Here is a 12,165-nt window from a genome sequence, read left to right as displayed (position 1 = left end):
ACAGCGGGATTAAAAGAAATTATAATTCATCCGGTTATATTGGACTGGTTGTTGTAATAACGATGTCCTGACTGATGTGTTGGAGGCACATTTTCAGTCCTGCCTGATTTACTCATCAGCTGTGTTACACTGCTTTCACAAGTCCATTAGCTGAAGCTTTTATCTCTGCGGCTCCTTTATGGTAATGTGCAATAAATAATAAAGCTCATATCTAGCACTGAATCATTTGATAAAATCACTCTCACAAAAACATTACACTAATGCTCAATTGTGTGTTTGTCCCATACAGAAACGCCTCTGCTCGCTGCAGGATTAACCTGGTGTGCCCCGTACAGGGAATGGGGCTGTCAATCCTTGGATTAACTTCCATCCTCGATGTCTCCCTGAAGAATAAGCTTCTAATGAATGGACTCAATTAGCTTGGCATACAGTTTCACTGATAAGTTCTCAGCTGCTCCAAATACACAGCCTACACTTAGTGCTAAAGGCTTTACACTGTATGTGGGGAGGAGCACAAAGGTCACCCACTCTCAGTGCTCCTGTGCAACCGCAGAGCAGCTCAGCTCTGATCAATAACGCGTCTACCATCACTTTGGGTTTGCCATTTAATTTCTCTGAAGAACCTCTGCAGCTGCTCTTAATACAGATTTACAGATTTTTAAAAAGGCAGCTGATGGTCATCCAATCAAGCAAGGGTCTGCAATTTGTATGTTTGGGTACAGCACCGAGGCTCTCCAGCTGTTCAGGAAATCAGTGTGTTGATGGAGCCGAGAGTTCGAGTGATTTTAACTCCAGTGGAAACGGCTGTGACGCTGGCGACTTCATTTTAAACGTCTGATGTGTGTGCCACAGAGCTCCAAAAACTATCAATAATAATAATCATCAGTGAGCTGCACTGAGTGAAATGTCCATTTAGTGAACACACAAACACACACACTGTAGTTTAATACATTCACCCAAAACCCTCGAGAGAGCACCAGACTGGACTGATCAGCTGTTATTGTCCCCCAACTTGTGCCGCCTACATTGTAACTAAGGACCTGTGGCGTGACCGAGGGTCCCGCTCCCATCAGACCACATACATAGGTCAGTTTTCTTAGATTAAAACCAGTACACACACAGAAGACCTGTTACTGTATTTTAAACGCTCTTCTTGTACAGAATTGCTGTATTGAACACATTTCAGTGAAAACAGCCAAGTGAAGAGCAGGAGCAGCCATTTATAGGAAGTTTCATTTGGAGTTAAATCGTGTTAAAAATGACGTGTCTATTTATTAACTCAGGAGTTAGAGTTCATTAGCATAATCAATGAAGGGTGCAACTTTAGGTGTGCGTTCTAATAAAGGAACGCAACAACACCACCACACTGAACTGCAATCAGCTTCTGCTTGAATTAGGAGCCATCATAGTTCACGTCAGCTTCCACAATTTAAGATTTACTGCCTGCACCACCACGTCCCGCCCTACAGCTACCGCCCTCCGAAGGCCAAACGGCGCCCGTAGTGACGACTCGTTCTCTTGCATGTTCGTGTGATTTGGGGGCATTTGTCAGGTTTTGCAGATGTTCTGATCACAGCTGTCATCTCCCATCAGTGGGGTGGGTGAGTGGGCACTGCAAATGTGTGAAGGTGTATGCTAAATAACACTTTTTATATCCTTTGCAAATTGATCAATGACCATGTGCTTTGTGACAATTAGAGTAATTTAATCAGCTGCTTTAAGAGTGAGTCTTTGGCTCCAACTCCACCAACTGGATAGGTGGAAGCAAATGGATGGATAACAGAGCATCTGAATCAGATGGATAAGATAAACAAGTCATCTCGCAAATGTATGACATGATCACAGCTTTCCAGCATAAACTTCAATTGCATATTTGGCATATTTGCCGATCCTTTGTCTGCCGACATCAACGGTGCAGCCCAACTTCAGGCGGAGTTCAGTTCAAGGCCAAAGCGGCCTCAGAGTTCCAGGATGCTCAAACTGAGGAGCCTGGCTTCACGCTGCCCGTGTCGTATGTTTGGGGGCACCGATCTGTGCCGACAGACGTTTCAGTCGTGAATCTAAACGAGCACAGATCACACATCACTGATGACAACCTGCAGCGCGAGACCTAAAACCAGACACTGACGCACTGACCACAGGAACACAGTGTCAGATATCTGGTAAGAAAACAAACAGGTATGCATTTTTTAACAGTCTACATTACAAATATAATAAAACAATATAAAAAAGAATTGTTTGATTTGACTGCAATTTAATGGCTGTCTTTGTATTTTGTTTTGTGTTATTTTCACAACATGGCCGATGGATGAAGATGATGTATGATATGGGGTCTTTTTTTATTTTATTTTTTTTAACTGTAATCAAATTATCTTTCATTAGTTGGATGTATGCTTAAGGTGTTCTTGGGTGAGGTGCTCGGGGCACGTCCTACCGAGAGGAGGCCCTGGGGCAGACCCAGGACACGATCAGTTGGATAAGAGGGAGGGAGGGTGGTATGGATGGATGATGCCACATCTGTCACACATGTTCTCAGCAGCTTCCACACCACACCAAGAGAGCCTACCCAAACGGGCAAAAGTACCAGTTTGCTTGAACAGGACCACAAAGGCTACTCATGAAAACGGCTTTAACCAGCGAACAAACCAAACAAGTGTTTGAATGAGTAACCGCAACTACACAGCTGGCTACCTTTCCCAGTCAGAGTGCAGAGGGGCTCTGTTGGAATGGGGGCAGGAAATCTGCCATAACGGAACTCTGCAGTGGATTTCTATCCCTGCAGGGACTGATCTATTTACTGAATTCTGGGTCCTTCTCTCCAAATATACCTGGGCAGCTATGAATACATCTGGGCCACCTGTACAGGTGGAGTCATTGCATGGGAAACATTAACTATACAGTGTGTACTGTTCTTATATCTCACCACCCCAGGACTGAAAACTGTCTCGATACACTGTTCTACAACTTGTGATGTTATTTTAAAGTCTTAAACAGATTTATATTACCTCAATTATTAATCCATATCAATTCAAAGCACCAAAAGCAAAAGCTGGATTGCACATTCAACGGAAGCAGAAACCTGTGTTTTAATATCAGTTAGATATCACAAAGAAAGCCTGAAAGAAGTCAGAGTTGATCCGCCAGCACTGCGTCGAGCTGAGGTACAGTTCACGATTACAATTAGCAAACAGACACGGCTATAACACCAGCCAGAGGTCGTCTGATAGCCAGGAGCCTGAGAGGTCTACAAAAAATACAAATAAAAGCACTGCAACCTAAGAAAACACACAAGAATACACAAGCAAACCAACAACACACCTTCAATCTGATAGGACACGTGTTCCAGATACACCCAGCACAACAGAAATGCTCCAACGCTCACAGCAGCTCGTTTTTCAAAGCTTTGTCATTTTAAGTTAGTGGAGTCGGCCCATCGTAACTCGAGCTGGTTTCATCACCACCTCTGGAAGCATTTCCAAAGCTGCACCGAGCCCTCCTCAACACCAAGCACTTACAGTCAGACTGACCTGAAAAGAATAAATAAAATAAAAACTGGCCATGCAACAAAACTTTAGGTTGACAGCAGCAATCTGTCTAATCAGCGACAGCCATAGTGACTGTAATGTTTGGCTTTACTTTTGTTTTTTAATCCTCCTTTAGTGCAGGAAGGCAGAGAAACCTTACCTGTTACTGCTCTTCATGACACCACCTTTGAATCTATGCAGTCATATACATTTAGACTGTTGCTACCAAAAACACGGGTTCAGTTCATCGTTTCTGCTCACTGAAGTCGATGCCACGGAGCAGAGAGGATATCTTCACACCATCAAACCTGTCTGATGTTCAGTGCACTGTTTCAGCGCAGTATAGATAAGAGTCTAAAAAGCAGCCCTGTGGCCATTTTAGTCGCCTTTTAGATGAAATATGCTTCAGTCTATGAGTTTAGGATTCAGGGGTTGGGAGTCCTCTTCAACCACAGTGTCACTGAGGACACAGGGCCCAGGTGCTGAAGTGGCATGAACTGCCATGCTATGATTATTGTGTTATCCTGTGACACTAATGTAATTCTGACTGAACTGACTGTGACAGAATGCTCACTGTAATGGATTAACGGTTAAGGCGAGCTTCAGGTTCTGCCAGTTCACTGTAATGCCACAGCGGCGTGAACCGAAACCAGCAGCAGCCCGAGGAAAGGAAACATCCATTAGCTTTTCACAAACAGGCTCGTGAAGCTCCGCTTGTTTCAATTTGTGACAGATGAGATAACTGCTTTAATGTGAACCCACGTCAGATACGACTGACAGCTGACAGTTGGAGGTGGGAACTGCAAACCCTCAGCCTCTGTTTGTGCACCGAGGTTTCCAAACCCTGCCAAGAGGGCGGGGCCTAAATGCCTTAGAGGAGGACTGATTTATAAACATAATCCACTCTATATGGACAACTATGGAGGCACACACCTTTAGTTATTAGAGAATATGCTTTCATGTAATCATTCCGATTGGAAAAAAATTAGCAGGCTGCATATTCATTCCTGCATGTAACGAAGAGTCTGGATCACCACATTCTGCTGATCCACCAAGTCAGCGTGTAACACAAACAGATGATCTCAAAAAAAAGGTAAAAATAATATCAGGTTGGTTTAACCTGCACTGTGGAGTCACCAGCTGTGAGTGTGATGATAACAGCTTTCAGATTGAGGGTGATCTCTAGTTAGAAAGGCTGAGGCACAGCACCTGTAAAAGTGGGCCACACTACCTACGATGAAGTAGCTGCAGAGCCACACATCGGACAACACAACTCAAACCTTCAGGCTTTTTTTAACTCTCATTGCCAACTCAAACTTTACTGCTGCTGAAACACCAACAAAAGGACACATTAGTATCCATTAGCCATGATCTGTAACGTTTTGTCGAGGTGCAGTCGCCTCTAGAGTCACTGATATCAAACTGTTGATTGATTTTTTTTTTCCTTTTAGGACACTGTCAGTCAGATTGAGGGCATCTACAGGAAGTCCATATTTTGCCTGTTTGATAAAACCCAACATTTTATTTATAATTAAAAAAAATCTAATTCTGTTATATATTATTTACTACAGTTTATGAGGCTTAAAATTCATTTTTCAGAATGTAATCCTTCTCACAGGGAGGATTTATAAGGAGAGTACATGTGAGCTTAACTACAGGTCTTACACTGTCATGTCTTGCCTCATAATGTGTTTTGTCATTTTCCTCCAACTACAACACTGCTGTAATTTCTGGGCACTGAACTACAAACACACCCAGGGTATCCTTCCATTATCTGGACTCACTCTAACAGTGGCGATCAGGACAAGCGATTATCAGCTGGCTAAGTTAACCCAGTTTTTCTGTATCTTGGTACGAGCATCACACTGAACAGCACACCGGCAGCTGAGCAGCTGATTTTAGAAAGGAAGAGTAAACTATAATATTAGAAAAATAAGCTGTTACGCACATAATCCAGAATGAAAGTTAACACAGCTGCAGCAGATAAATGTGAGAGGGAAGCACTGTACGGTGGTTCAGTGTGAAAGGCGCTGTAAGACTGGAAAAGCACACTACTGTAGGCCTCTGCGCCACTGGCCTTTGTTTTGGTGGGGTTTTCCACGGCTGCTGTGAAACCTGAATGTGTAAGTCAGGCTTACATTTCACACGGTCGGACCACCTCTAAATTCACACCTTTAGGGCTGGATTCGCAGAAAAAAATTAAATAATGCTCAATATTCACAATCCCACACTGAAATTACAGCCCTGGACTAACAGAGATGAGGCTTGTTATATTACTATTTATTACAATTTAGAAGTATTAACAGTCCCTTCACACAGTGTTGGGAGATAGCCTCACAATAATATTTATGATAAAGTTATTTCTGATAAGCCTGCAGCTTGCAGGCAGATGCATTTATGAGTGTAAGATACTGCCAATGATGACACGCTTCCTAATCTGATGTGTCAATCTACTGAATCAAGGTGCCAGCCGCAGCACTGTAGCACAATAGCAGTGACACAGCAGAAGTTAAAGTACAAAAGTAGCCAGTTTTCCCTTGAAATTTAAAGTATAAAATAACTGCTTAACACTTCAGCTTAACAGTAACTAAAGTCACTTGACCTTGTAACCTTCAGCAGCCGGCACAATACTGTCACATGTTCTACCTGGGAGGCTGCATCTCGGGTGGGGCTGTTTAAAGCCCTCCTTTTCCACCATCTAACTGCATCAGTAATTTCCATCCAGCGTTTGTTCTTCCGGTCACACTCCAGTGATAATCGCTCCTTTGTTTACCTTTGGGTCGCAGCTACTCGGCTGTTTAGAAGCCTGGTCGTACAACCTGATATCACGGCAAAGCGTGCAATAGACACGCCGGTCCACCATGTCCATGTCCTATCCTTGCTGTGAAATGGGCACGCACGCAGGCGTTGCAGTAAGCTGCAGTACCACCAGGATGGGAGATTTTATTTAAAGCCAACAGGCTTAGATGGCTGACATGTCAGTAAATTTGGCCTCCACAAACTTATGACCGCTTTTTTTAAACGACATTTGTAACACAGTATCTTTCAAATGGTTGTTAAACAAAAAGATGATAAAGTTGTTAGCTGGAAATAAAATATCACACCCTTCTGGCACTGCAAGTTACTGCAACTTCTGCACGCGTGTCCATTTCAGCCTAGGACAGACAAAGCATGAAAGGTACAGAGTGGATGAGTGCGTCTATTACACACTGTGCCGTCACTCTGGGTTGGGTTGTCTGGAGTGGTCTGCAGTTGCTGTTTCCACCTTTAGCAGGAAGTGCTGGGCTTAGTTGGAGGTCGCTCCTTTTTTTGGAACTAGAACGTCATCGGAGGCTGCCACCCTGCTCTTGCTGTCAGACATGCCCGGCCCATCTAGCTGCTGCCGCACATTAAGACATGGTGTTTCTATAGCGATACGACATTTTTATAATCACATAAAAATTTATACTAGTACTAATCGCAGACGATATAGCACAGCCCTACATCATCTTAAGATTCTAGATGAAACACTGCATCAAAAAACCTCATTGTTATACCATTATACTACAACAAGAAGATACTTTATTTTATATTTTTTATGCTTAATATTTAAACCTTACTCTGTATAGATCTGCTAATTCTCACATTAACAGGTGGGGCAAAGCGGCTTAAAGAAGGAGGACTGCAGTGAGAGCACTGGGGTGTCAACAAGTGACTTTGTCTCCGTGGGAAAACTGATTTTGAACAGCGTTCCCGAGGTCAGGACCAGCTCTGAGTCAAACTGGCATCTGAAGCTTTCATTCACAAAAAAGAACATGATTATGAATCTGTAACGCCCCAGAACCCTGACAGTGTCCCAAGTCCTCTGAAAACATAAGGAAAAACTGAGAATTGTGATTAAGACATGTGGAGTGCAAGGTGACAGCTGCAAGCAGCTGCAAGCCCAAATCAGATCTGACAGGGGTGCAAACTGTCCAGCTAACATCTGCTCTACACAGACCCGCTGTTCACACAACAGTTAGCATTTGACTAAACTCAAATAGCACTGTGAAATTCACACAAGCCTCGTATGAAAAGCAATAACCAAATTTCAACCACATCCTCTTCAATCGACTTGCATGCTATGCCTCTACAACCTGGACTGAAGACACACTTTCAAGCTTCTGCTACAGGGACAAAAGGATGTGCATTTATATACAAATGGTAAGAGGTGTGCATGTGGTGGTTTTGGGGGGGGGGGGGGGTACTACTGAAATAAGACTATAGCTGTAGTCCTGCTTCATGGCCTCCTCCCTGTGCTGGGTGCTTGCAAACAGCAAAGATGAGATCAAGAGCTGCACAGAGCGATGATGAAGAAGGACTAGAGCAGCCACAATGCACGGGCTGCACAGGCTACATGCACAGATTTAGGATCAAACCAGGAAGACTGGGAGCACGGGAAAGGTGTCTGACAAGCAGTGGACACCAGACACACTTGGAGATTTAAAATGAAATGACAAAAAAAAAAAAAAGAAATGTGCAGGCAGCTGCAACACTGGATCAGTGGGTTAACGTCTTGTTAAGTTCATAAGAATCACGGCTGTAATGGGTTTGCTGCAGGTTCTCAGAAAGCTAACACAAAGCTCTACAGTCATTTCTGCAAGCATCAAAGGTAAAGCACAGGTTTGAGAGGAAGCACGCCTCCGTCTCCATATATGGTCGCACTGCATGCACAAAAAAAAAAAATGCCATACATTTCACAAACACACAGATGCCCAACATCATGAGTGTGCTTACCTGGGCTCGGGGAGGATGATTTTCTTGCTCGCCCGGGCCGCGGGAGTAGATTTGCTCTTCTCCATCGCCATCAAGTAACTGACATCGGCGAGTACCGCTTCGAGGTCCGCCATCTTTCGACCCTGGGACGACCAAATCGATTAAATAAGCGGGCTGGGGAGGGTGGCTTTTGATTTAGGGGACTAAAAACAACGTCCTCCGCCAGATGTGACCAACATCAAGGGCCAAGGCGCGCTGTCGGCCGGATGAACGGACGGCTGGGCTGGCCGGGTACTGGCAAACGGCGGCGGTGTCTGCGGCTCCAAGTCTGTTCAAACTAGCATCATTGTGACAGGAAAAAGGAAAGTCATGAGGGGAGGCAGGGGTCAGGGTTAGCTGCGAAGTGTGCAATAAGCAGGCCCGCTAGATCACCGTCCCTGTAATCCCATTTAGTGCGGGGGGAAAGCCTGCAGAGCCGGGATGTGTCTCAGATCGGTGCGATGCACCGGGATATGTCAGACTCTACAGGTCTCCGGGGACTTCCCTGATCCTCGTGTGTCCAAACCACTGGTTTGTCTCCGGTGCGACATGTGCCTCAGGAGGGAGGCGGGGGGCAGGAGGGGGTGTTCCTGAAAATGTAAACACTGCTGCCGAAAAAAATGTAATCTTAGTGGGATGGCAGGCTCCTTCCCTGTGACACAGAATCAGACACGCCGCGTCTTAATCGGCGAGGACGGGGGCATGGAGAATGGAGAGCCGCTGCTGGACCATCAGGGTGCTCGGCCGGTGCAGCAGAAATGCTAGTCTCTCAGGAGGGTACTGGCAGAAATACAAGCGTGCAGCAGTGGTTCAGGACGAGCCGGGATTCCTGATCTGCATGCCAGAGTATCCGAACCGCGCTGCTGGACGGCGGCTTCCTGTGTAGCGCTGGGGCTCAAAACCTTCTTCAGTGACTCGTCAATCTCACACACACACAAAAAGTCGCCCTAAAAGACGCGTTTAAACTCCTTCGAGGCGTTTGGCACCAAATGCTGCCCGGGCGTAAAGGTGTGAAACCAAATAATCAGCGGCTACATCCAGCGTCGCCTAGCCGAGTGCTTCCAGCCGCCACCGGGGTCGATATTTGGGCTCGTTCGCTAGTTAGCCACCACGCTAGCTAGCAAAATGAAACCTGCTAGCCACGAGGCTAACTACCCACTGAGACACAGAGCAGCCCCCTGCACGTTTATTTGGAGCTGTTTGACTTCAGCACACACATAAAAACGCTCTGGTTGCAAAGACAGTCACCTGCAGGCAGACAAACGCTGATTTTCTTAATAACGTTAAGCTAACGGCCGCGAGCAAACTGGGGACTCGTATTGGGGAAGTCTTGCAGCGTTTCCGCGAAACGGTCCTCGACAGCCCAGTGAATTCAAAAACAGGGACAAAATTTCAAAAAATTAATCCATAGCTGGTTGTCCAGTTACCCCGAGCGTTAGTTAAGGGGACCCTCCCCGCCTTGAGACCCAGTACAGAGCTGCTGACGGTGACGCCGATGATGGAGGAGGGGAGCTGGAAGTCGGCTGGTCAGCGGTGGTTCGCCTGTTAAGCGCTAACTTTTCTTCCTCTCTGTGAACGGTGGCTGGCTGATTTCGCGGCGAGCCAAACTGTAACTATCGCCACACCAGGCCGTGTAAAATTAACTGTAATAATAATAATAACGCGACGCTGGCGTGCGTCTCAGAGCTGAAATCAAAGGCGCAGAGCCGAGCAGGTCTTCGGGCTCCGCGCCGCCCCGCGCCTCTCCAGCCTGCCTACCAGGTCTCCGTCCCCGCGGAACCCTCGCTTGGCTGCTTAAACGCTGCAGCCTCAAACAGGTCTCCGTCCGCAGCCTCCGGGCCGAGTGCCAATCGGTGATGTCCGCTTCTTTCGATTAAGCTGTTCGTCCCACGGCTCCAATATGGCACATGTTTCGCTGAAATCCTCCTTCTCCGTATTTTTCTGTCTATTTGCGAGCACAGAGCCACTGCTTGCTTTGTAGTTCGACTTCCTCCCACTGCGGCGGGGAGCGGCTCGGAAACCACGGAGCGGCTCTCTGTTGGTGGAATGGAGTGAGTCACCGGAGGCGCTGGGGAGGAAAGGGTCGGTGTTTTAGCTGTTCGTGGATTTGTTTGTGTTTACAAACAAACGCGGCGCGTTTTTAATAACGAGCGGCCCGTTCATGCAGTGACGTGTCATCAGGACTTTCCCCGATACAGATGTGGACGCTGTTTGCAGAGGACAGCTTCGACCAGCCTGCAAGAAATTTCCCACAGGGGCTACTTAACAGCGAGGGAGCGAGTGGACAGCTCTGTCCCCACTGCGCTTCACTGTGCATACCAGCACATTATACACTACCCCTCTGCTCCGTGCTGTTTTTCGCAGGGAATGGGAATAGTCACGAAGTCGCAGTTTCCGACAATTAATATTACAACACCATATTTTGTGTCAGGATAGCCCACCGGACGCATACACTCCTCTGGTGGAAATGCAGTGCCATTCTCTGGCCGCCGGTGGTAATGCTCCTAATGCACTGCTGCGGACGGGCCGAGGGGCTACAGCAGGCCTGCGCACTCACACAGCATCAGCAGCATCAGGAGCAGGGATGTTCTGGATGAAAACTAGATGCAGTGGCCATTAGATTCAAAAGTCTGGGACCACTGGCGGTAATGGTGTTTTACATTTGTATTAAATTGAACAGCTTCACCTTCACAATTTTCCGTGACAAGTTGAATTTGTTAGAATGAGAGAAGAATGAGAATTTCAGTAAGGACAACAGCACATTACACCTGTGACAAGGTGTAAGTAGCTTCTTGTTGTCACAAATGACTGGCTATCCCATAAAGTGGGACTGAGGTCTTATGATTCTGGAGGAAAGGCTATGTCAGTCAAGCTCTTCTTGAATCATGAATCCTCCACAAGGTGCAAACTGGGGTAGAGGCTCAGTCTGACATTCAGTTCATTTCAGTTTTATTTATACAGCACCAAATCACAACAAACAATCACCTCAAGGTTCTTTATATTGTAAGCTAAGACCCTACAGTAATACAGAGAAACCCCAACAATCAGACAGCCCCCTATAAGGAACCGCTTGGGGACAGTGGGGAGGAAAAACTGCCTTTTCAAAGCTCGAAACCTCGGGCAGAACCAGGCTCAGGGAGGGGCAGCCATCTGCCACAACTGGTTGGGGGTGAGGGGAGGGAGGCTGGACAAAAGACACACCGTGATTCACACCATTGCAGTGCAGAACCTTTAATACCTATGGCGTGCTCTAACCGCTGTAATAAAATGTTCTGGTGTCTCTGTGTTAAACTGGACCCCAGTGAGAACATTTGGCACATGATGAAACAAAGATTTATAATAGCCCCAAACTGTTGAACAAACATGCAGATCCATCTGCTGTGGTGACCCATCCATCCATCCATGCATGCATTTTCTTCCACTTATCTGCTTCCACTTATCCAATTCACCAGCCTGTCACAGGTCTAACACACAGAGACAGACATTCACACTCACTTATACAGAATCACCAGCTCACCTAGCCCCACTGACTGGATGTCTTTGGACTGTGGGAGGAAGCTGGAGTACCCAGGGAGCACCCACGCAGACACGGGGAGAACATGCAAAGTCCACACAGAAAGGCCAGATGGTGGATTCAAACCCAGGACCTTCTTGCTGTGAGGCAGCACGTGCCACCGTGCTGCCCACTGTTGTGACCCCTTGTGGAAATATTGGGAGCAGCTGAAAGGACTGCATGTCTTTTGCATTTTACCCCCATGTCCTGAAGGCCATTACTGTAAATCAGAATGTGCTCTGAATGACTCTCCTGGTTAAAGTCCAGAGGTCCCTTTGACTCACTGCTCTTATGCTGAAGTGTTACACAGAAATG

At 46.4% G+C, this 12,165-nt stretch overlaps 1 protein-coding gene across 2 annotated transcripts in view; it reads right to left on the bottom strand.

The window, feature by feature from the left end:
- grk3 (G protein-coupled receptor kinase 3) overlaps positions 1–10,382 on the bottom strand; it is a 61,952-nt gene extending 51,570 nt beyond the window's left edge. Inside the window, exon 1 of one of the 2 annotated variants that reach the window (XM_030724032.1) lies at positions 8,280–10,382. In XM_030724032.1, the coding sequence (XP_030579892.1) occupies positions 8,280–8,392 (113 nt within the window). In that variant the 5' untranslated portion in view covers positions 8,393–10,382. The remainder of the gene's footprint in view (positions 1–8,279) is intronic. The other variant, XM_030724031.1, reaches the window with a different exon arrangement.
- Positions 10,383–12,165: the final 1,783 nt, after the last annotated feature.

The sequence above is a fragment of the Archocentrus centrarchus genome, unplaced genomic scaffold (assembly GCF_007364275.1).
Source record: "Archocentrus centrarchus isolate MPI-CPG fArcCen1 unplaced genomic scaffold, fArcCen1 scaffold_30_ctg1, whole genome shotgun sequence".
Lineage (NCBI taxonomy): Eukaryota > Metazoa > Chordata > Actinopteri > Cichliformes > Cichlidae > Archocentrus > Archocentrus centrarchus.
This window is presented reverse-complemented; position numbering and strand designations above follow the sequence as displayed.